This window comes from Vulpes lagopus, chromosome 15 (assembly GCF_018345385.1).
Source record: "Vulpes lagopus strain Blue_001 chromosome 15, ASM1834538v1, whole genome shotgun sequence".
Classification (NCBI taxonomy): domain Eukaryota; kingdom Metazoa; phylum Chordata; class Mammalia; order Carnivora; family Canidae; genus Vulpes; species Vulpes lagopus.
The window spans coordinates 36,658,929-36,681,172 of NC_054838.1; the positions used below are offsets into that span (position 1 = coordinate 36,658,929).

Here is a 22,244-nt window from a genome sequence, read left to right on the forward strand (position 1 = left end):
TCCCACCTTGTGCCCGTCTGGCTATATGACCTGGAGCAAAAACTAACCCTTGAACTTCAGCTTCCTTACCAGTGACGAGGGACAGCTGTGCAGCCTCCCTGGAGGGGTAGGGGCTATTTCAAAGAAGTTGTGAGATCATGTGGATGAAAAACACCTTCCACATCCAAAGTTCTGTGTACATGCAAAATGGTATTATTTGGCACAGCTTGGGCTCCCTGGGAAGCAGATTCTGAGACATGTGGAGTGTTCAGGATGTTATCAAGAAATGCCCTTGGGATCAGCACCTATGGAAGGGGGGACGGGAGCAAGATGCAGAGGAGAAGCGGGCTGTGATGGAGTCCCTAAAGCCCCAGCCAACCCTGAGGGGGAGCTCTGGAGTTAAAATGTCCTCTCCAAGTTGTCCTACATTGGGCCAAGACGGCTGGGCTTTTATATTCCCTCATCACTGGGTGAGGGCATCTGTGGCAGGACAGGGCCTTGGGGGGCAGGGGCGCTCCGTAGCTGAGCCGCTCTGCCTCATGCAGCTGACAGCCCGCCAGCAGTTGGGACAAGTCTTGTCTTTCTTTCAGATTTTGTTTATTTATTTGACTGAGAGTGTGTGAGAGCACAAGCAAAGGGAGCAGCAGGCAGAGGGAGCGGGAGAAGCAGACTCTCTGCTGATGCAGGGAGCATCAGGGAGCCTGATGCAGGGCTCGATCCCAGGACCCCGAGATCATGACCTGAGCTGAATGAAGGCAGATGCTTAACCTACTGAGGCACCCAGGTGCCCTGGGACAAGTCTTTTCTTGAAGGAAGATCCAGGTGGTGTGCCGCCATGCCCACCTCTCTACGATTGTTAGAGGGTCATACGTAACAGGTCAGGCTGTCCTGATCAAAAACCTACAGAGATCCTGACATTCTGGTACTATTTGCTTGATCCTGTTATACATTTTAGATTAAGGACTTTAGTCTTTAATTTCTGAGAAAAAAATGGGAAATTCCTTTGCTATCTGCTGTGGAGTCCAGAAGACTATTCCATCTAGAATAGTCTGGGAGCGAAATAGACTCTGCTGGAACTGGCTATAAAGAGGAAACAAAACCACGGAATTTAACAATGAGTTGATTTAATTAAAAATGCTAAAAAAAAAAATGCTACGTGTGTGTATGAATGAGGGTACACACGTGTAAAGATGTATATGCATCTGAGTGTGGGGGCATTTCTCTGTAAGGATGTGCATGGTGACCTGGACAACAGAGGGGCTGCAGGGGCTCCTGTGTGTCCACAGGAGCCAGGGCCACAGGAATTGGTGGGTGTGCTTATGAGAATGTCAATTTGTGTATTTGACTTCATTCATTCATTTATTCATTAATTCATTCTCCCAATATTTATGAAGCATCTATCGTGTGCCAGGCACTTTACTGGGAACTGGGGAATGAGAATAAATGACACAGTTTCTGCTTCTGGAAGCTTATAGTCTCCTGGGGAGACAGACAACTCAGTGGGGGTACCTGGGTTACGGTGTGGTAAGAGAACTAACAGGGGAGCACTGTGGGAGCTCCCCGTGGGTACCCAAGTCAGACTGGGGGAGCAAAGCCTGGTGCGAGGCCCTCCCTGAGACAGGAAATCCTTAGCTGAGTCCTGAAGGCTGAGTAGGAGTTACTGAGGCAAAGGTGATGGGGAGGGAGTGGGGAGCAGAACTTTCACGTGCAGAGAACTGACAAGGAGGGAGGTCAGAGGACAGAGAAGTGGGTGAGGGTGGGGGTGGGGCACCAGTAGGCAGATTGCCGAAGCCTCACACTTCTGAGGGAGAGTGTGAACCTGCTCATGAAGGGGGAGCCTAGAGCCATGGTTTGATCTTAGACATGCTCTGTGGCAGCAGCCGGGGGCAGTGGAGGCAGATAGGTGCAGGGCCCGGATGTGTCCCTGTGCCCATGTTTATGAGGATGTACACACATGACTGCGTGTGTGTGCATGTGCGTACGCGGGTGCACATCTGGAGTCTGCACCAGGTGTGATGCCCACATGGACTTGTTTTCCACTTCCACCTTCTGGCCTTGGCAGCCCAGTGGGCCCAGGGGGATGGCTGTCCTGCTGCTGACTCATGCGCAAGGGCCATGACAGGGGCATCGGTCAGGGGCCAGCCAGCAGGTGTTTCCTCGAGGGCCGCAGTCACACCCCACCATCCACGGGACTAACAGTGAGGTGACCGGCCAGCGGGCAGGGAGTGAATGCTTCCCACCGCCAGCTAGTGCTCCTGGACCGCGCTGCCCTGACTGTGCAGAGTGCCCCACATCTCTGGGTGAGGCTGGCCTGGCAGCCAGTGCCTGTCCCAGGCCCCTACATCTGGGGGGACACAATCCCCAGGGCCAGGGGATTGCCATGTGTCAGCTTTCCCTTACTGGGTCACCTCTCTCTTCTACTCACTCTTCAAGTGAAGTCATATATTTTGATCTTAATTGTCTAATAATATGCTTAACTGTGCAATCCTGCCTCTTGACAATTTATGACCAATTAAAAAAACATTTATCACATCTCTTTAACTCTTAATGGGGGCCACAGGAAAGGAAGGGGCCTTTGATTTTGAAATAGCGTAAGGTCTAGGAACGGTATAGTGAGTGATTATGAACTCAGAATTTAGAGTCCAAATTTCAACTCTACACTTACTTTTTATGTAAGTTACTTATTCTCTCTGTGCCTGTTTCTTCATTCCTAAGACAGGGATGATAAAATCTCATATGATTAAAAGTGTCAAGTCCTTAGGACAGTGCCGGGTGTACAATAAATATTCAGCTCTAAACCTTAGCTATTATTACCTGGGTTTGAATCCTCTAGGTTTAACCCTAACTCATCTGATGAAATGTAACTGTTTCAGCTCTCATCTGCAAAAATGAAGGGTTGGCCAATCTTTTACTCCCAAGGACCAACACCTGTCCCCCACCAACTTGTTCTTGTTCTGACATGTGTCTTTGGTTTTAAAAGATTTTGCTTGCCAAACTTCATTTGTTAAACAGTAACCTATATGTCCTCATGTTTCTCCTGAGCTTTATAAAATACTAGGAATAGCTCCCAATGCTCTTACTGAGAATGCTGAGATCAGGAGAGATATGTGAGGGCACCCCTGCCTCCAACCTCCAGTTTCATATACTGGCATTTCCACAGTAAGAAGGAGGTGCCTTCAGACACTTCTGGTCCATAGCACAGATTATCCAGTTGACCCGACCTAGAAGGTGCTTCCCATTGGCTTTTGGAGTGCCCTGGGGCCCTGGTGTCAATGTCTTTCATAGTTATCATTCTGAATAGCACACAATCAAGCCAAGTTAAGAGAAGGGAGGAACCGTCCTGATTCTCTGACAAGGCTACACCTAGTGTTTGGAAAATCCAAGAATGAGTCACTGTGGCTTGTGAAAGCCATTTTTATGGTGATTGATGCTTTAGTCTGATGAGTCCTATGTGCTAGTACTTTCCATATATTAGCTCTTTAAATTTTCATAATAATCTTCCAAGGCAGTCTTATCATCCCTAATGACTAGATGATACAACTACAGCTCAAAGATGTGATTAGCCCAAGTTCAACCAGCTAGAAAATTAAAGCTTTGGTTAGTATTTCTCTCAGATATTAAATCACATAATTCTTACTTTCCTTGGAAGCAGTAATGATGTCCATTTTATAGGTGAAGAAGCTGAGGCCAAGCAAAGTTAAGGGACTTCTCCCAAGTCAGAGGGCTATGAATCAGCCACGTGGGAGTTGAATCCAACATGAATGCTCTTTTCCACAGCTCCTGGCAGCAGACTAGCTAGGGGGTGCCCCCATTCTGGCACCCAGCACGGCCTGTGAGAAAGCATTAGTCCTCAGTGGCTTGTTCAGGTGGGGCGAAACTTACCTTGGATGTCATCATTGAACATGCAGTACTTGTTGCGGTATTTGTTGAGCAGACGGAAGGCATTGGCATTGGCAAAGTCTTCAAATTGGATGAGGCAATTTATTCCAAACCTGTGGGGAGGGAAAGGAAAAAACTCATGATTGCCTCCCCAAGGCTAGTCCCTGGCAGATCCCAGCCTGCCCCGGGGAGTGGGGAGGCACAGGCTAGGACGTAGTAGGGGTGGTATGGCTCATGCACCAAGAGTTTTGCCACCTGGCTGGCTCCTGGATTCCTGGGCTCTGCCTGGCCCATTATGATTGGGGATTGGGAAGGGAAAGAGTAGGAACAGTGGGCTTGGTGTTCAGCTAAGCCCATATCCTGGTCTCTAATGTAGGCTGGTGGCTACCATGCGCAATGGATGGCAGACCTGGAGGGGTGATAGGAAGACTGAAATGGGGCCTGTGGCCATATGAAATCCCAGCAGGAAGCTCACTACCCACCCAAGTGCATGCAGAAACCCCGACTCCCCAACCACTGGGGCCTAGAGAGCCTCTGCATCCTGCAAATATCTCCCAGGATGGGTCCTGAGATCTGGAGCTCCTAGTAGAGACACTTCTGGATTCAGGCATTGTGTCCTGCTAAGATGCAAGAAAGGTTGGCAAAGGCCACTACACAAAGCTGGTGTCATCTACTAACACCTTGATAAGGGTGTTTACCAATTTGCAAGTTACTACCCAAGTATCAGTTCGTGAGTTCAAAATACAGAGCCCCAGGCTCATCTGCCAGAGAGTCTCACTCAGTGAGTTTGAGGCAGGGCTTGGGAATGTACCTTTTCCCCTCCAGCTTTACTGTGGTATAACTGACAAATAAAAATCATACATTTAAGATGTGCAGTGGGATATTGTGATATACGTATACATTGTGAAATGATGACCACCCCAGACTGTTTGGAATCTGACAGTCGAGAGAGCTCTGAGAAATACTGCCTGGCTGGCTGAAGACAATGCCCACTAAGCTGTTTGATGTGCCTTATTCAAAATCCAGGATACAACTGACCCCTAGATTTCAAGGTCAGGGAAAAGTTTGTATTTCCTACAAAATGACGGTGATCGTAACCCATTTTTCCTGTTGACATTGTGAGAAAGCTGAGAGCTCAGTTTTCTGCTCCTGTGCTGCAGGCAACCTCAGCTTGGCCTTTCTGCACACACCCTTCCCCTTACTCCATTCTTGCTTTTGATCCTCATTTTGATAGTTTTGTTGTATTGTGCCTTTTACTGGAAATAAGCATGACACAAATTATTAAAAATTACCTAATACACAGACATACGTACATGGGTCCATTTGTTTTTATAGTATTGGTGCTCACGTTCACTGACAAAAAGTGCCCTTACTGATCAGCCAGGAGTGTTGGGGCATGAGATGGGGAGAAGGCGTCTGCCCCTCCCAGCCTGGTGTGAACCAGAGGCCTAGGACCAGTGTGGGACCAGCTGTGGAAAGAAAGACTTACGACCCTGCTAGAAAATGTGGGTGGGGCACACACCTGGTGGGCTTCCTGTGTTATTGGGGCATCTTTCCCATGAGGCTGGTGGCAATGAGGGCTGAGTAGTACTGAATTAGCCCAGAAACATCTTTTTTGACTTCATAATTTTGTGCATGGATTATACTGCACAGTAAAAAATCCAGTGGCAGATAAATATTTGTTCCTGTCATGGTCCTTCCAGAACCTTAATGAGCTGAAGCTGGTGGTGGGAGGACTTGGAGGTGGGTGGGTTCATGACACAGGGGCAGAAATGGACAGTCCGTTATTAACGGTGCTGGGCATGGGTCAGCAGACTTGTGCACCTGACCTGGCTCTGAGGGGTCTGACACCTGTCACTTCACTCTTCAGTTCTGCCTCAGTTTTCCATCTGTCAATGGGCCAGTAATATCTGCCTGGCCAACTTCGGTGGACATTTGTGAGGATGAAAAGCTGGGGTGATTTTTGCACCATGAAGTGCTAAACACACGTGTCATCTTGACCACAATTCTTATTTACAGTCAGAGAGCAAGTGCCATTTGGGGTGAGGAGGGGGGCTTGCTATATGTCTGGACCCACCATCCAGCCCCCTTTTCCTTATACAGTGAATAAAACTGAAAAAGAAAACCTCTTATGCGCAAATATAATGCTATTCTTGCTGAGCCAAAATTTACTGTGATTTTTTTTCCCAGGGTGTGAATTTCAAGTATTTGGATTGGGGTGGGGGGGACAGAATGTCTTTGGTTGCTGGTGACATTTTGCTATATATAATCCTCACAAGACTCCCAGTGTTGCTCCACGACTGGCCTGGAGCTAAAATGCTGAAAAGGTCAGACAGCAAAGCAAGTGATGCACGTTCTTTCTCTCTTTCTTACACACACACACACTTGACCTTTAAGCAACACTCCTTGGAGGTAAAAATAAGGCAAGAATTATAAATAAATAAATATCTTTGTTCAGTGCACTACTCATCTTTCATATTAAATTCGTTTTTTATGAGTAAATTTTTATGTTATTTTACTTTACTTGTTTTATTTTTTACTTATTTTATTTTTAATTCCAGTGTAATCAACATGTAGTGGTATATTAGATTCAGATGTATGATATAGTGATTCAACGATTCTATGCATTACTCAGTGCTTCTAAGATAATTGCACTGTTAATCCCCTTCACCTCTTTCACCCATCCCCCACCACCTCCCCTCTGGCAACTATCATTTTGTTCTCTATAGTTAAGAGTCTGTTTTTTGGTTTGTCTTTTTCCCTCCCTTTTGTTCATTTGTTTTGTTTCTTAAATTCCACATGAGTGAAATCATATGTTATTTGTCTTCCTCTGACTGGCTCATTTCACTTAGCATTATACTCTTTAGCTCCATCCACGTTGTTGCAAATGGCAATATTTCTTTCTTTTATTATGCCTAAATAATACTGCATTGTGGATATATACCACCTCTTCCTTATCCATTCATCTATTGATGGACACTTGGGCTGCTTCCATAAGTTGGCTACTGTAAATAACACTGCAATAAATATAGAGGTATATATATATATATATATATATATATATATATATATATACTTTTGAATTAGTGTTTTCTCCTAATCTTTGGTTAAATACCCAGAAGTATGATCACTGGATCATAAGGTAGTTCTATTTTTAATTTTTTGAGGATCCTCCATTCTCTCTTCCACAGTGGCTGCATCAATTTGCATTCTCACAACAGGGCACTAAGGCTCCTTCTTCTCCACATCCTCGCCAACACTTGTTGTTTCTTGAATTTTTAATCTTAATGAATCTGACAGGTGTAGGTGATACCTCATTGTGGTTTTGATTTGCATTTCCCTGAAGATGAGTGATGTTGAGCATCTTTTCATGCATCATGTTTTCATACCTCATTGTGGTTTTGATTTGCATTTCCCTGAAGATGAGTGATGTTGAGCATCTTTTCATGCATCTGGATGTCTTTGGAGAAATGTCAGTTCATGCCTTCTGCCCATTTTTACATACATACATACATACATAAATTTATTTATTTATGTGTTAAGTTGTATAAATTTTTCATATATTTTGGATACTAACCCTTTATCAGGTAAGTTATTTGCAGAGATCTCCCATTCTCCCACAGGTTGTCTTTTAGTTTTGTTAGTTGTTACTTTTGCCGTGCAGAAGCTTTTTATTTTGATGTAGTCTCAATATTTTATTTTTGCTTTTGTTTCCCTTGCCTCTGGAGATAGATCTAATAGAAGTTGTTTTGACTGATGTCAAAGAAATTACTATCTGTATTCTCTTGAAGGATTTTTATGATTTCAGGTCCCACATTTAGGTCCTTAAACCATCTTCAGTTTATTTTTGTGTATGGTGTACAAAAGTGGTCCAGCTTCACTCTTTTGCATCTAGCTGTCCAGTTTTCCCAATACTGTTTGTTGAAGAGACTACCTTTTACCCATTGGATATTCTTTCCTGTTTTGTTGAAGATTAACTGACCATATAATTTGGGGTTTCTGGTCTTTTGATTCTGTTCTACTGATGTATGTATCTATTTTTTGCCAGTACCATGCTGTTTTGATTACTACAGATTTATAATATAATCTGAAGTTTGGAATTGTAATACCTCCTGTCTTGTTTTGTTTTTTTTTTCAAGACTGCTTTGGTTATTTAGGTCTTTTGTGGTTCCACACAAATTTTAGTATTGCTTGTTCTAGGTCTGTAAAAAAAAAAAAAATGCTATTGGTATTTTGATAGGGATTTCACTAAAACTGTAGATTGCTTTGGATTATATAGACATTTTAACAATATTTGTTCTTCTAATCCATGAGCATGAAATGTCTTTCCATTTCTTTCTGTTGTCTTCAATTTCTCTCATCAATGTGTTATAGTTTGAAGAGTACAGGTCTTTCACCTCTTTGGGTAAGTTTATTCCTAGGTATTTTCTTCTTTTTGGTGCAGTTGTAAATGGGACTGTTTTCTTAATTTCTCTTTCTGCTGCTTCATTAGTAGTGTATAGAAACACTACAGACTTCTGTACATTGTTTCTGTATTCTATGACTTTACTGAATTCATTTATTAGTTCTGGTACTTTCTTGAGGGAGTCTTTAGGGTTTTCTCTATATAGTATCCTGTCACCTGCCAATAGTGAAATTTTTACTTCTTCCTTACCAGTTTAGCTGTCTTTTATTTCTTCTTGTCTGATTGCTGTGGCTAGGAATATGTTGAATAAAAGTGGTGAGAGCGGACATCCTTATCTTGTTCCTGACCTTAGGGGAAAAGCTCTCAGTTTTTCCACTGAGTATGATGTTAGCTATGGGTTTTTCATATCTGGCCTTTAATATGTTGAGTTATATTCCCTCTAAGCTTACTTTGTTGAGGATTTTGTCAAATGCTTTTTCTGCTTCCATTGAAATAATCATATGGTTTTTATCCTTTTTATTATTGATATGATGTATCATATTGATTGATTTGCAAATATTGAATCATCCTCACATCCCAGGAATAAATCTCACTCGACTCTAGTGAATGATTCTTTTAATGTGTGGTTGGATTCAGTTTGTTGAGGATTTTTCTATGAGAAATACTGGCTTGTAGTTCTTTTTTTTGTGGTGTTTTTATCTGGTTTTGGTATCAGGATAATGCTGGCCTCATAGAATGAATTTGGAAGTTTTTCTTCCTCTTGTATTTTTTGGAAACTTTGAGAAGAATAGGTATTAACTCTTCTTTAATTGCTCGGTAGAATTCACCTGTGAAGCTGCCTGGCCCTGGAATTTTGTTTGTTGGGAGTTTTTTGATTATTGATTCTGTTTCACGGCTGGTAATCAGTCAATTTTTCTATTTCTTCCTGCTTCAGTTTTGGTTTGTTGCATGTTACTAGGGATGTATCCATTTCTTCTAGATTGTCCAGTTTGTTGGCATATAATTTTTCATAATACTCTTTTACAATCCTTTGTATTTCTGTAGTGTTGGTTGTTATTCTTCTTTCATTTGTGATTTTATTTGAGTCCTCTTTCTCTTTTATGAGTCTGGTGAGGGGTTTGCCAATTGTGTTGATCTTTTCAAAAATCAGCTCCTAAAAAAAAACAACAACAACAAAAACACACACACACACAAAAAAACCAAAAACAAAAATCAGCTCCTGGTTTCAGTGATCTTTTCTACTGTTTTTCTAGTTTTCATATCATTTATTTCTTCTCTGATCTTTATTATTTTCTTCCTTCTGCTGGGTTTGGGTTTTGTTTGTTCTTCTTTCTCTAACTCCTTTAGGTGTAAAGTTAGGTCATTTGAGATTTGTCTTGCTTCTTAAGGTAGACCTGAATTCCTTCTTAGAGGGAAGTTTTGCTGCATCCCAGAAATTTTGTAGTGTTGTTTTTCATTTTCATTTCTTTCCACGTACCTTTAAATTTCTTCTTTTATTTTCTGGTTCCTTGCTTAGTAGCATGTTATTTAACCTCCACATGTTTGTAGTCTTTTCAGATCTTTCCTTTAACTGGTATCTAGTTTTGTAGCATTGTGGTCAGAAAAGATGCATGTTAAATTAAATCTAGTCCAGTGTGTCCATTCAAAGTCACTCTTTCCTTGTTGATTCTGTTTCGATGATCTGTTCACTGATGTACATGTGGTGTTAAAATCCCCTACTATTATTGTATTATTGTCAGTTAGTTTCTTTATGTTTGTTATCAACTGTTTCATGCATTTGGGTGCTTCCATGTTGGGTGCATAAATATTTACAATTGTTATATCTTACTGTTGAATTGTCCCTTTTATTATTATATAGTGCCCTTCTTTGTCTCTTGTTACATTCTCAGTATTAAAGTCTATTTTATCAGATGTAAGTACTGCTGCTCTGGTTTTCCATTTGCATGATAAATGTTTTTCCATACCTTCACTTTCAGTCTGCACATATCTTTAATTCTAAAATGAATCTCTTGTAGGTAGCATATAGATGGATCTTGTTATACATTCTATCACCCTATGTCTTTTGTTTGGAGCATTTAATCCATTTACAGTCAAAGTAATTATTGATAAGTATGTATTTATTGCCATTTCGTTACTTGTTTTGTGGTTGTTTTTGTAGTTCTTCTCTAATCCTTTCTTCTCTTGTTCTCTTTCATAGTTTCCTGGCTTTCTTTAGTGATATATTTGGATCCTTTTCTCTTTACTCTTTGCTTATCTATTACTGCTTTTTGATTTGTGGTTACCATTTGGCTTGTATATAACATCTTCTGCACATAGCAGTCTATATTAGGTTGATGGTTGCTTACAGTTGAGTCCTTTACTCAAATTCTTTATTCCTTTCCCTACCACATTTCTGATATGTGGTGTCATACTTTATGGCCTTTTATTTTGTGAGTCCTTCAACTGATTTTTACAGACATATTTTTACTGCTTTTGTGCTTCACTTTTTTTTTTTTTAACTCTTATTTATGGTCTTTCCTTTCCACTCACAGAATTCCTTTTAACATTTCTTGTAGGACTGGTTTAGTTGTCATCATCTTTACCTTTGTCTTAGAAACTTTTGTCTCTCTTTCTATTCTGAATGATAGCCTTGCTGAATAGAGTATTCTTGGCTACAGATTTTCCTCTCTCAACGCTTTGAACATATAATGCCACTCTCTCCTGGCTTGGAAAGTTTCTGCTTAAAAATTCCCTGATAGCCTTATGGGGTTTCCTTTGTATGTAACTGTCTTTTCTCCTGTTTTCTTTTCTTTTTCTTTTCTTCCTTTCTTTCTTTCTTCTTCTTTCTTTCTTCTTTCTTCTTTCTTTCTTTCTTTCTTTCTTTCTTTCTTTCTTTCTTTCTTTCTTTTTTTTTTTTTTTTAAAGATTTATGTATTTATTTTAGAGAGAGAGCTAAGGGGAAGAGGGAGAGGGAGCCTGACAAGGGGCTCAATCCCAGGACCCTGAGATCATGACCTAAGGTAAAACCAAAAGTCAGCCACTCAACTTACTGAGCCACTCAGGTGCCCCTTCTCTTCCTGCTTTAAAATTTTTTTCTTTATTACTACTTTTGTCATTTTAATTACTATGTGTCTTGGTGTAGACCTACCTCCTTGGCTTGACTTTGGTGGGGAAATCTCTGTGCTTCCTGGATCTGCATATTGCTTTCCTTCCCCAGATAGGGGAGTTTTCAGCTATTATTTCTTCAAATAAATTTTCTATCCCCCTTTCTCTCTCTCTCTCTTTTATTTTTTTAGCAATCTCTATACTCATTGTGGGACTCAAACTCATGACTCTGAGATCAAGAATCACATGCTCTTCTGACTGAGGCAGCCCCCTTATCTCTTTATCTTCTTCTGGAAGCCCTATGTGAATGTTTTAATGCTTGATGGAGTTGCTGAGTTTTCGAAGTCTATTCTCATCTTGAATTCTCATCTCTTACCTTCTCAACTTGAGTACTTTCCATTACTCTGTCCTTCAGGTTGCTAATTTGTTCCTCTGCTTCCTCTAGCCTGCTATTTATTCCATAATAATTTCATTTATTGTGCTCTTCATCTCTGATGGGTTCTTATGGTTCCTATCTCTTTGTTAAGGGTTTCAACTGATGTCCTCCACTCTTTTCTCAAGTCCAGTGAGTATCTTTATGACCATAGCTTTAAATCCTCTATCAGGCATATTATTTATATCCATTTTTCTTTGGTCTCTTGCTGCGGTTTTGTCCTGTTCTTTCATTTGTGACATATTCCTCTGTCTCCTCATTTTGTCTAACTCTCTGTGTCTGTTTCTGTGTATCAGGAAATTGTTCTTGAAAGTAATGGCCTTATGAAGAAGAGGTCCTTCAATGTTCTACAGTACATTGTCTCCTGTTCACTGGAACCTGGCACTTCAAGATTGTCTCATGTGTGTTATGTATGTCCTGCTGCGTGTCCTGGCTACCTTTTTCCTTCAGCCCATTCATCTGCAGAGGCTCTCTATGTCTGTTGTGGGCAGGGTTTAGTTCCTGCCCAGGTGAGGCATGCAGTTTCAAAAAGGTGGGGCCACTGTTGAGACCAGGGCTGTGTGGGTAGGTTGTGCAATTTTAACAACATGCACAATTTTAATAACGTGAGCCTCAGGCTTCCACAGAGCCTGCAGCCACCACTACAGGAACAGGGCCCCTGTACTTGCCCAAGTTAGGAGACGTAGTATTGGCAAGATTTGTGCCAGTCTTCTGGGGGAGAGGGCCTGCAGTGTCAGTACTAAGGCAAGTGTGATTGGGAGAGCTGGATCTGCCAAAGTGGGGGAGAGTGGAGCTTGGTGTAAGCAAGTTAGGTAGTGAATGTTGTCACTGTGCTGGTTCCCACAGGTAGCCACCTGTTTGTTCTGGGGGCTGAGGGAGGGAGATGGCTCCTGCCAGCTCCTTTGTTCCAGGGAAGTGCCTCCAGGAACCCTGCCCCTCTAGGACCTGCTCTGAGATGTGCAAATATCGCTTCCTCCTGTCTGCCCCAGGCATTTTTTTCAGACTGCTGCTTCTAGGCTGTATCTCCACAGGCTACTTGTCATGCTGTCTCTTAAAGTTCAAGGACTCAGCTTCCTATCATCCTTTGGACTCTCCTGGAGCTGAGCCCTCTGATAGTTTTAAACATCTAGGCTCTAAGTCTTGCTGCATGTAAGAACTCATAAAACTTGGCCCCTCTCACTTACAAAGCCAAATGTTTTGGGGATCTGTGGTTCCTCTGCAGGCTCTTTGGTGTGGTCACCTGTTTCTCCCTGTCTTCCACATTTGCACTTCCCGCCCATAGATGTCCTTCATCCTATTAGCCTGTAGATGTCCTTGGTCCCATTAGCTCCCCACTGAGTCCTCACCCTTCCCACCTTCAACGTGATGTCTTCTCTACCTTTAGTTGTGGAGTTTGTTCTGTCAAACTTTGGATCATTTTCTGGGTTATTTACACTGATGTGTTATCTAGTTGTTTCCATAGAATGAGGTGAGTTTAGGGTCCTCTTACTCCACCATCTTAGGCCCCTCCCACATTGTTTTATACAAGAGAAGCTCCCTGGGGAGCAACTTGATGAGGTAGAGTAAAGCTTTATTAATTCAATGCATTTTAATCCTTAGAATTGCACAAAATGTGCACTCTCCAATGTGAATTGTCCATCCAATAATCTGGACTTGGTTCCTAGACCTCCTTGGACTTAAGGACCTCCAGAGCCCCTATCTACCTCAGATACCCATCCCCATGGCTGCTTCCTGGACCTTTCCTCACCAGGAATCTCTCCTACTCGAGAATGTCATACTATCCATGTTGGTCTTTGACAGCCTGTCCTCTGCCTCCCTCATTCCTGTACCTCATTACTGTACCTTGTACCTTTTATCTCCCTGGAGACCTTTGGGACCTTTACCATTTTCTTCCAGCCTCTCAGTCCCTCATGGATTTTCTTTTTATTTTTTTAAAGATTTTACTTATTTATTCATGAGACACAAACAGAGAGAGGCAGAGACATAGGAAGAGGGAGAGGCAGGCTCCCTGCAGGGAGCCCGATGCGAGATTCAATCCCAGGACCCTGGGATCATGACCTGAGCCAAAACAGATGCTCAACCACTGAGCCACCCAGGTGCCCCTCATGGCCTTTCATAAAACCAAATGCTGGCTGGTGTGAACCAAAGGTGGCTACTTCGGTTGCTCTTGACATTATCCATCCATCCATCATCTGTCAATCCATCATCTGTCCATCCATTCATCTGTCCATTCCTCCATCCAAAAACATCTACTGAACACCTGTGATGAGGTGACAGTTTAGTTGTCCAATGAATGTTTTATGAAGGGGTGGGTATATGACAGAGTTGGTAGAAATTTAGTGAGTTTGCCTGTCAACTTGTTAAGCTAATTAAAAGTCCCTCAAGAACAAAAACAAAATTTCAAAGGGAAGATTTAAATGGCTTACGTGAAAAAAATATATTCTCATTTCATCCATGTACTTTCAAATATAGGTAACAGACTTCACCAAAACACCAATTTCGATGTTAATTATAATTGCCTTACATATTCATTAAAATACTACTCTTACTGCTATTCTTACTAAAAATAGCTAAGCTTTATTGACTGCCTATTACTCACTGGGCATCATGCTGAGCTACTTACATATATTATCTCAATTAATGTTCACATGACCCTTATGAGGTAGGTACTGTTTCAGGGAAGGAATCCTGAACTATAGATGTGAACTTATTTGCTCAGAGATTATTCACTCCACTGCAGTTGGAACGTGGTGGAGCTGGAATCTGAATCTGTCTGTATCTGACTCTAGAACTTATATTAATAGCAATGTTATTGTTTAAACTTAACTTAATAGCAATATAATTTTGTAGGGACAGCTGAGTGGCTCAGTGGTCAAGCATCTATCTGGCTTTGGCTCAGGGTGTGATCCCAGGGTCCTGGGATGGAATCCCACATCAGACTCCCTGCAGGGAGCCTGCTTCTCCCTCTGCCTATGTCTCTGCCTCTCTCTCTGCATTTCTGATGAATAAATAAATAAAATCTTTAAAAAATAGCAATATGATTTTGTAAAGAGATACAACTAAACAGAAAACAAAGTTGGATTTGTCTCTCCATCGGGAAAGACAGGGCCATGTGGTGAGAAGGAGGCCAGGAGACAGGCAAAGCGTGTTCTCTCTCGGTCTCTCACATAAACTCTGGGTCTTGGGTGGGTCTCCTTTCTCTCTGGGTCTCAGTTTCCTGCTCTGAGATCATTGGACTTGTAGCATGAGCTACTTAATGTACAGCTGGATCAGATACACTAGGAGCTTCACTCAGATTTTTCTACAAGTCTAAAGTAGAGAGGTCTGACCATTCTCGGTAAGAGCAACATGTGGTAGGAAAATCTGAAGAATGAGTATTTATAGATTCTGTTTTGAGCGGAGACACAGCAGACCAGCTGAGTGGGCAAGGCCAAGGCAGGCACCCTCCAGGTCACACAGTTGGAGCAGAGGGGTCCCTGAGAAGGTGACCTGCCCTGGTGCACAACTTGGGGATCTGGGCAGTTTCCTGATTTTAGTGCTGGCAGCATATTGCTGACCTTCTTTCCGGCCAGAAACTGTCCCTCACCGAGGAGGCTCCTGCTTATCTGTCCCCTTCTGCCCTTTTGAACTCTTCAACCTGAAGCCCTGGCAGGGGCTCTGTATTATCTGAGGCTTCTCCAGTGGAGAATTCTTGCAATGGAGAAAGAGGCACCTCCCCAAGCCAGAGCTGCCCAGACTTTTCCACTGTAGGGACAGAGCTGGGAAATGGCCTTGGAGCTGCCAGTGAAGGCAGCTCCAAGGCCAGGGCTCACTTAAAGACACAAGGCTGGCTGATGTGTGGCTGTTTAATCCTCCCCCCCACTCCCCCACCCAGGGCTCAGGCATGGGGAAGCCTACAAATGGTGACCCGTGGCTGGGAGCCCCAGCAAGCTGTGTATGACCATGTGACAAGACCCAGGCCAGGACTAACACAGCTGGGTACCTGCCAACTGGGATGCAGCTGCCCCAGGATAAGGAGAGCCTAAGGTAGATGCTCTGCTTATCCCCCAGCAAGCTGACTGAATGTTGCGTGAGGGACGTGGTGACAGCAAAACATTCCTGGCGCTGCAGACCTGGTTCCTCTGTTCCATAGGTCAGGACCTGCCATTCTTTCAAACACCTGGGTCTAACCTCTTTCAGGCCTGAACAAACACAAGGGACCTGGGAGGAGCAGGTGAATTTGCTCAGCCTGACTCCAAAGCAAATGACTAAAAGCAATATTCATATTTCCATGGGAGGCCACTCTGGTCCCCCAGTGAACCCCCTGCCCCCCACAAGCTTCTCACAGCAGAGTGCTCAGTGAGAACATCAGTTGTCACCCAGTGAAAAGATATTTCTTTGATTTATTTTTTCCTCCTAGAGGAAACAGAGCTGACATAATCATGAAATCTCTTGGTCTTTTTTTTTTTTTTTTAATTTTATATATTCCATTAAACTCTAGTCCCTTGAGATGTTCCCAGAAAGTTTCTGTGGCTAAATACCTGAATGTTACTTGCAACATATGCAATGTATACTGAAGGCTCTCAAAAGTCCTGCATTAGGAAACCTGTTGAATGGAGCATTTTTTAAACTTTGTTGACCAGATACTTTAGCCTTCTGTGTCCCCTTCCCCACCTACAGCAGAGCACACTTCAACAGACACAACTCTCCGTAGAAAGAACTTTGTACCAGGTGGGGCTGCGTGAATTCAGGGCAAGGCCACCTCTCCCTGGGATCACTGCAACTGCCTCTTCTGGCCGGGATCCTGCAACAATTGATCTCACCTCCTCCAGGTTTATTCCCCTTCCCCCAATCCCTCTTCCTTGTCCTTCTAGACACAAATCTGCACAGGCCACTTATTTTCTAAAGATCCATACAGGGCTCCCACTGCCTTTAGTATTATGTCCAAACTCCTTGGCTGGTACTCTGGCCTCAACCTTAATCCCCAAACCCTGCCCATGTCTTCCCGTATGCTGGTCACATCCTGCTGTTTCCCAGTTACTGTGGGCCCTTACATGCCTCTGTCTTTGCTCAAGTGCCTAGATGGCCCCTCTTTCACCCAGGCCAATTCCTATTCAAACTGCAAGGTCCAGCTTCAATGTCACCTCTTCTAGAAAGGCTTCCCTGTCCCATTGCTTTCTCTACCCTCAGGGTAGTACTAACTCTTTTCTTCTCTGGACTGCCATCATACTCTGGATATATCTTCATCATGGTATATATCACCTTGTGTTACAATTACTTATTGACATTTCCATTTCAATTAGCTTTTTTTCTAGAGAGAGCGAGAGCATGCATGTGCGTGTGCACTAGTGTGTGCAGGGCGGGGGCAGGGAGGGGTGGGGGCAGAGGGAGAGAGAGTATCTTAAGCAGGCTCCATGCCCAGTGTGGAGGCTGATCTCACAACCTTGAGATCATGACCTGAGCTGAAATCAAGAGTCGGACACTTAGCCGACTGAGCCACCCAGGTGCCCTCAGTTTTAATTATTAAAGAAATGTATCCAGCAGGTTATCCTCTTTGTGCCAGGAACTATCCCAGGTATGACACAAAAATTCAATTCAGCAAACATGTCTAAGTGCCCACTGTGAACAAGGGACTACCTTACCTGTGAGATTACAAAGGCAAATACAAGAATCTCAGTCTGATGGGGACACAAGAAAATATAAGAGCAGTTGCAACATACTGTGGCTGGAGTATTAATAAAGGTATGTGCTAGGTATGTAGGAGGCCTCTGAGGGAGCAGACAGCCCTGCTAGGTGGTGGGGGGCGGGGGGGATGGCAGTGGGGTCTCACCCGTGCCCTAAAGGAAGAATAGAGGCTCATGGGAAGATTGCGGGTAGGATGAGGAAGGAAGAAGGGCATCTCAGGCAGGAGGAACAGCACATGCATGTGGAATGAGAGTCGGGGGCCTTCCTGGAGCTGCAGGAAAATAAGCAGAGCTAGAGCTTGGGTGGGGGTGGGAAGAAAGGGGAGTAGTTGGGGGACCAGCCTGAGTCCATGCCTGGGTAAAGTGCCTAGATGGTCTGGAGGGCAGAGGGGCCCCACTGATGGGCGGCAGCCAGGAAGTAGCATATGTTTTAGGGAGTTCTTTGTGGCAGCAGAGTGGATGATGGGGTGGTCTGCTGGGAAGACAGACTGGAGACAAGGAGGCATGTCAACTCCAGGGAGAGACCATGAAGTCTTCCTGGTAAAGGCAGTATGGACAGGGTGGGAGAGAAGGGGCTAGACAAGAAGGAGGATGGACAGAGTGTCAGGGAGTGGAAAGAACTTCGGGATCAATGGGTCCATCACACTGAATGTGTGACCTTAGGCAAGTTACTGAATCCCAATGTCAGTCTTCACTGATGATCGAGTGGGCCAGCGATACTTCTTTTGCAATCCTGTTACTAGAATTAAATGAGATAATGTCTATAGAAAGCCCAGCATACCACAGACTCTGAGTGCCTGGATGCTATGGTTATTAGGGACAGGAATGCATTAACAGAGGCCAGACGTGGAAGATGAAGGAAGAGGAGGAGCCCAGGATAGACAGTGATGTCCACTACTCACCGAGGTTGGGGACAGGGAAAGACTGGCAAACCTACTTGATAAGACAGGCCGGGCACATGAGTTGAGTCTCAGGTGCTAAGATGTCCAAGTGCATTCTGTTCTCAAAGCAGGAGGCTCTACATGAGGCTCAGCAGACAGGAACATGAAGTTTAGGGCATGGCGAATCGTCAAAGTCAGGGGGTTGGATGAAGGTCTCAGGCAGAGTGTGTGCAGTGAGTAGGAAGCAGTGTCAAGGACAGAATCCCGGGACACACATATGCCCGAGGAGCAGAGGGGAGGAGAGTCCAGCAGAAGAAAGTAAGCAGGGAAACCAGCAAGGTGGAAGCTGGGCTGGCAGGCCAGCTCCCACAGGAGGGGCCACGTGATAGGGTCCGGTCAGGAGTGTCAGATGCTGCTGGGATGTCAAGTGAAAAGGGGATCCTGAAGTGTCTATGGGAGTCAGTGTTCAGATGATCATTCGTGATCTTTTCTATTCTTCATTTAGTAGGTGGTAGTGGTGGGGGCACCAAACTGCCGGGGGGTAAAAGGTAAATGGAAGGGGAGGAAAGGTCAGGGATTATCAATTTCGAGAAGCTCGGCTGTGAAATAGGGAAAGGGTGACAGCCATGGGGGGATAAAGGATTGAAGATTGATTCAGTTTTGAGGTGAGAGTGTCCCTATGAGGTAAAGGAGCCAGTGTGCAGGAGAGGTGATGGAGGAGATCCTGGGGGATTGTGAGAGGGGTAGCCAGAGTCCAGTTAGAGCGTGAGGAAGACATGGTCCCTCCCTCTAGGACCCCTCAGCAGTGGTGGGGTGGATACGGCCGCACACGTGCAGAGTGGCTCACCCTGCTGGCGCAGGGCTTGGAAAGCGAATCACAAGCATGCGGGGCAACTAGGCAAGGAAACCATGGAGAAAGCGGGAATATTGAGCCTGAAGAAAAGAGAAAGGCAAGCAGAATGAGGTGCAACAAGCATCTTCAAAGACACGAAGGAGTATTCTGTGGGCAAGGAATAAAGTGGACTTATTTCCTGTGGCCTTGGCAAGAAGAGTGGAGCCGACAGATGGAAGTCAGAAGGCCACGCGTCTCCGTGCTCTGTAAGGCAGAGATTTCAAACCCGGATGGGGAGAGGCTAGCGGTCCCTGGAAGTGATGCTGTGGTCACTGGAACCCCAGCTAGCACGGAGGCTGCCGCAGCGATTCCAGCCAGGGGCTGAGGGTGGCCCTCGGGGGCCCTGCCCTGCCTGGCCCAGCTGGGAGATGCCCGTGGGGGGCTTGGCTCCGGGGCCAGACTGGCGGGCTCCTGCGGCTGGTTCTGGCAACGGGGAAACGCCCACTGCGGAACGAGACAGTCACAGGAAGCAGCGACTTCTAAGCAAAAGTGCCAGAATAATGTGGCCATTCCTCAGTCGCTGCTCTGACGGCCACCCCTGGCCAGACGGAAAACACGTTAGGAACAGTCTGGATTTCCTCCTCAATTTCCCAGTTTGTCTGAGTTCCTGGGCAAGCCCGCAAATGGCGCCAGAAATCCCAGCGCTGGGAAGAGGATGGTGGCTAATCTGCTGATCTCTTGGCCTCTCAAAGGTCAGAGGTCAGTCCTGAGTTTCTCCTCTAGGGGACAGCATCTCACTCCTCAGCTTCCTGCTCACAAGGCCTGTGCACTTTTCCCAGCCACCAACCTGCTGGCTGGCTCCGCGGTGCCCGCATTTACACCAGCTCCCGTTCGCCCCAGGTCGTACATATTAGTGGCCAGAAAGCCCCTGGTGTCTGTGAACCTGCCCTGATTAGTTTGGCCCGTTCTGATCTCTCTCCTCAGGGGGACTCCTGCCCTATTTGTACCATGCAGGCTGCCCTATCATCACATCTCCTCCCTCCTCAGAGTTTCAACTGTTCCTCTCCCAGACAGAGCCCTGGCTAAATTTTACCTTGACGTATGATAGTCTGACGGTGGAGGGCAATAAGGTCTGTGTTTGTGGGCTTTCCGGACAGACGTGAGCCACGGTTGGGGAGAGCAGGGGAAAAGGAAACTGCCATGTTAGGGGACAGATTGGATCAAAGCAGCATGAGGCAGTGTCCTTGAGAGCAGGGAGGGGTCTTATTGGCCATCCTGTGACACAAAAGCTGAAGAATTAGCTCAAACTGACCTGAGCCCCTCTTTCTGCCACCAGCTCTGGACAGATCAGCCTCAGATCCCCGGGTGAGAAGACCAAACACACGCTGCTGGAGGCCCAGTGCCCTATGCCTGCCTGGCTGGTAAGTGTTGTGAACAAATGAAACATGAATGGCTGAAGGCAGATAATAGTGCCTCTGCAGGAGCCTACCTTGGAGCCACATGCTCCTCTTCTAGAGGCCACAGCAGCACCTAGTACAGGCCATTCCCGTGACTCCTGAGGGTCAGGTCAACATAGCAGGAGGCCCTTCCCAGCCAGGAGGGGCAAGCAGACAGCAGAGGGTCTGTAGCCAACAGCCTCAGGTCTGCGAGTCACATGGGTCTGGGGTGAGTCCAAACTTGTAATTTCTAGCTGGGTGTTTTGGGACAAGTTCCTTAACCTTTCTGAGCCTGGGTTTCTTTATCTCTAAGGGCACTGTGATAATTAAATGTAAAGCCCCCAGCACAGAGTAGGTGCTCTGTAAAGGTGAGTTGCTAGTTCTTTTCTGGGAAGAAGTCCATGACTTTTAAATCTAACCAGATGTCCTAAGCCCTTTGACCAGCCCCTGCCATCGTGCCCAACACTGCGGGCAGCGCCATTCACCAGGTACATGCTCAATCTACACAAACTCATTAGTGAGCATATTTCTTCTTTTTCCCCTAGTCGATTATAAACTCCTTGAGAGCAAAGTCTCTTTCTGGCTTACCACTATGTCCAATAAATATCTGTCCTCTGAATGAATGAATAAATGGATAAATACATGAATAAAAAAATAAACATGTCTGGCTCCCTGCATGGAGCCTGCTTATCCCTCTGCCTGTGTCTCTGCCTCTCTCTCTCTCTCTCTCTCATAAATAAATAAATCTTTTAAAAAAATATTAAAAAAATAAACAAAGGCTGCCTTGAATGATTTTCTGATTATTTTCTGTGTCCATTTTACAATGTCGGGAAGAATGATTTCTTCAGGAAGGTCTGCTCTTTGTATTGGCCACACTCTGAGGCACAGAGAAAGCACATGATGAATACAAGCTGAATGGAAGTTTGGGAGAAATGCCATGAATTATGCGAAAACAGAGAAAACAACTGGATAGGTTCCCCTTAATTTCCCACTGCCTTAATCATTATCTGACCCTGGGGAAATAATTTTCTTCCTGGGTCTCAGTTTCCCTGCCTATAAAGTGACAGAATTGGGTCAAGCGAACACGTTGTTTCTTGCTCTGGTATTCTAAGATTGTGAGCTTACAGTCCAGGGATGGTGAAGTGGGAAAATGAAGTAAGACATAGACTGAACCACAGGAGGCATTCCTAAAATTCAGTATACATGAAAATACCAAGTAGTGATGGTCTCTGCTGAGAGGGACTCAGAATGGGAACACTCCCTTGAAACATTATAACCAGGGCTTGGAGCAAATACTCATGCTCTTTACAATCTCTTAAAATTAAAATAAAATCTTAAAAGTTTCTTTGTAGTCTGGATGCCATAAGCTTAGAGGTTTTCCTTTGTTTATACCATTTGTTTATACCACCAGGAGAAGCTTAGCGTTGAAGAGCCTCAGCTTTTCCCTTGAGGGTTGAGTGAGCCAGGTGGGCTTGTAGTTTGCAAAAGGACCTGGAGGGGGCGCCCATCTCTGGTGAATTATGGGGCAATGGGACCACTGGCCATTTGGTGATTAAAGAAGGAGGAACCAAGGGGCATCCGGGTGGCTCAGTCTGTTAGGAGGCTGCCATCCGGTTCAGCAGGGAGCCTGCTTCTCCCTCCGTCTCCCTCTG

At 44.7% G+C, this 22,244-nt stretch overlaps 1 protein-coding gene across 4 annotated transcripts in view; it reads right to left on the bottom strand.

The window, feature by feature from the left end:
* The window catches only part of ME3 (malic enzyme 3), a 187,954-nt gene that overhangs the window by 18,535 nt on the left and 147,175 nt on the right, over positions 1–22,244 (bottom strand). For all 4 annotated transcript variants that reach the window (XM_041729700.1, XM_041729703.1, XM_041729702.1 and 1 more), the window contains one exon: positions 3,862–3,971. In XM_041729700.1, coding sequence (XP_041585634.1) covers positions 3,862–3,971 — 110 coding nt within the window. The remainder of the gene's footprint in view (positions 1–3,861; positions 3,972–22,244) is intronic.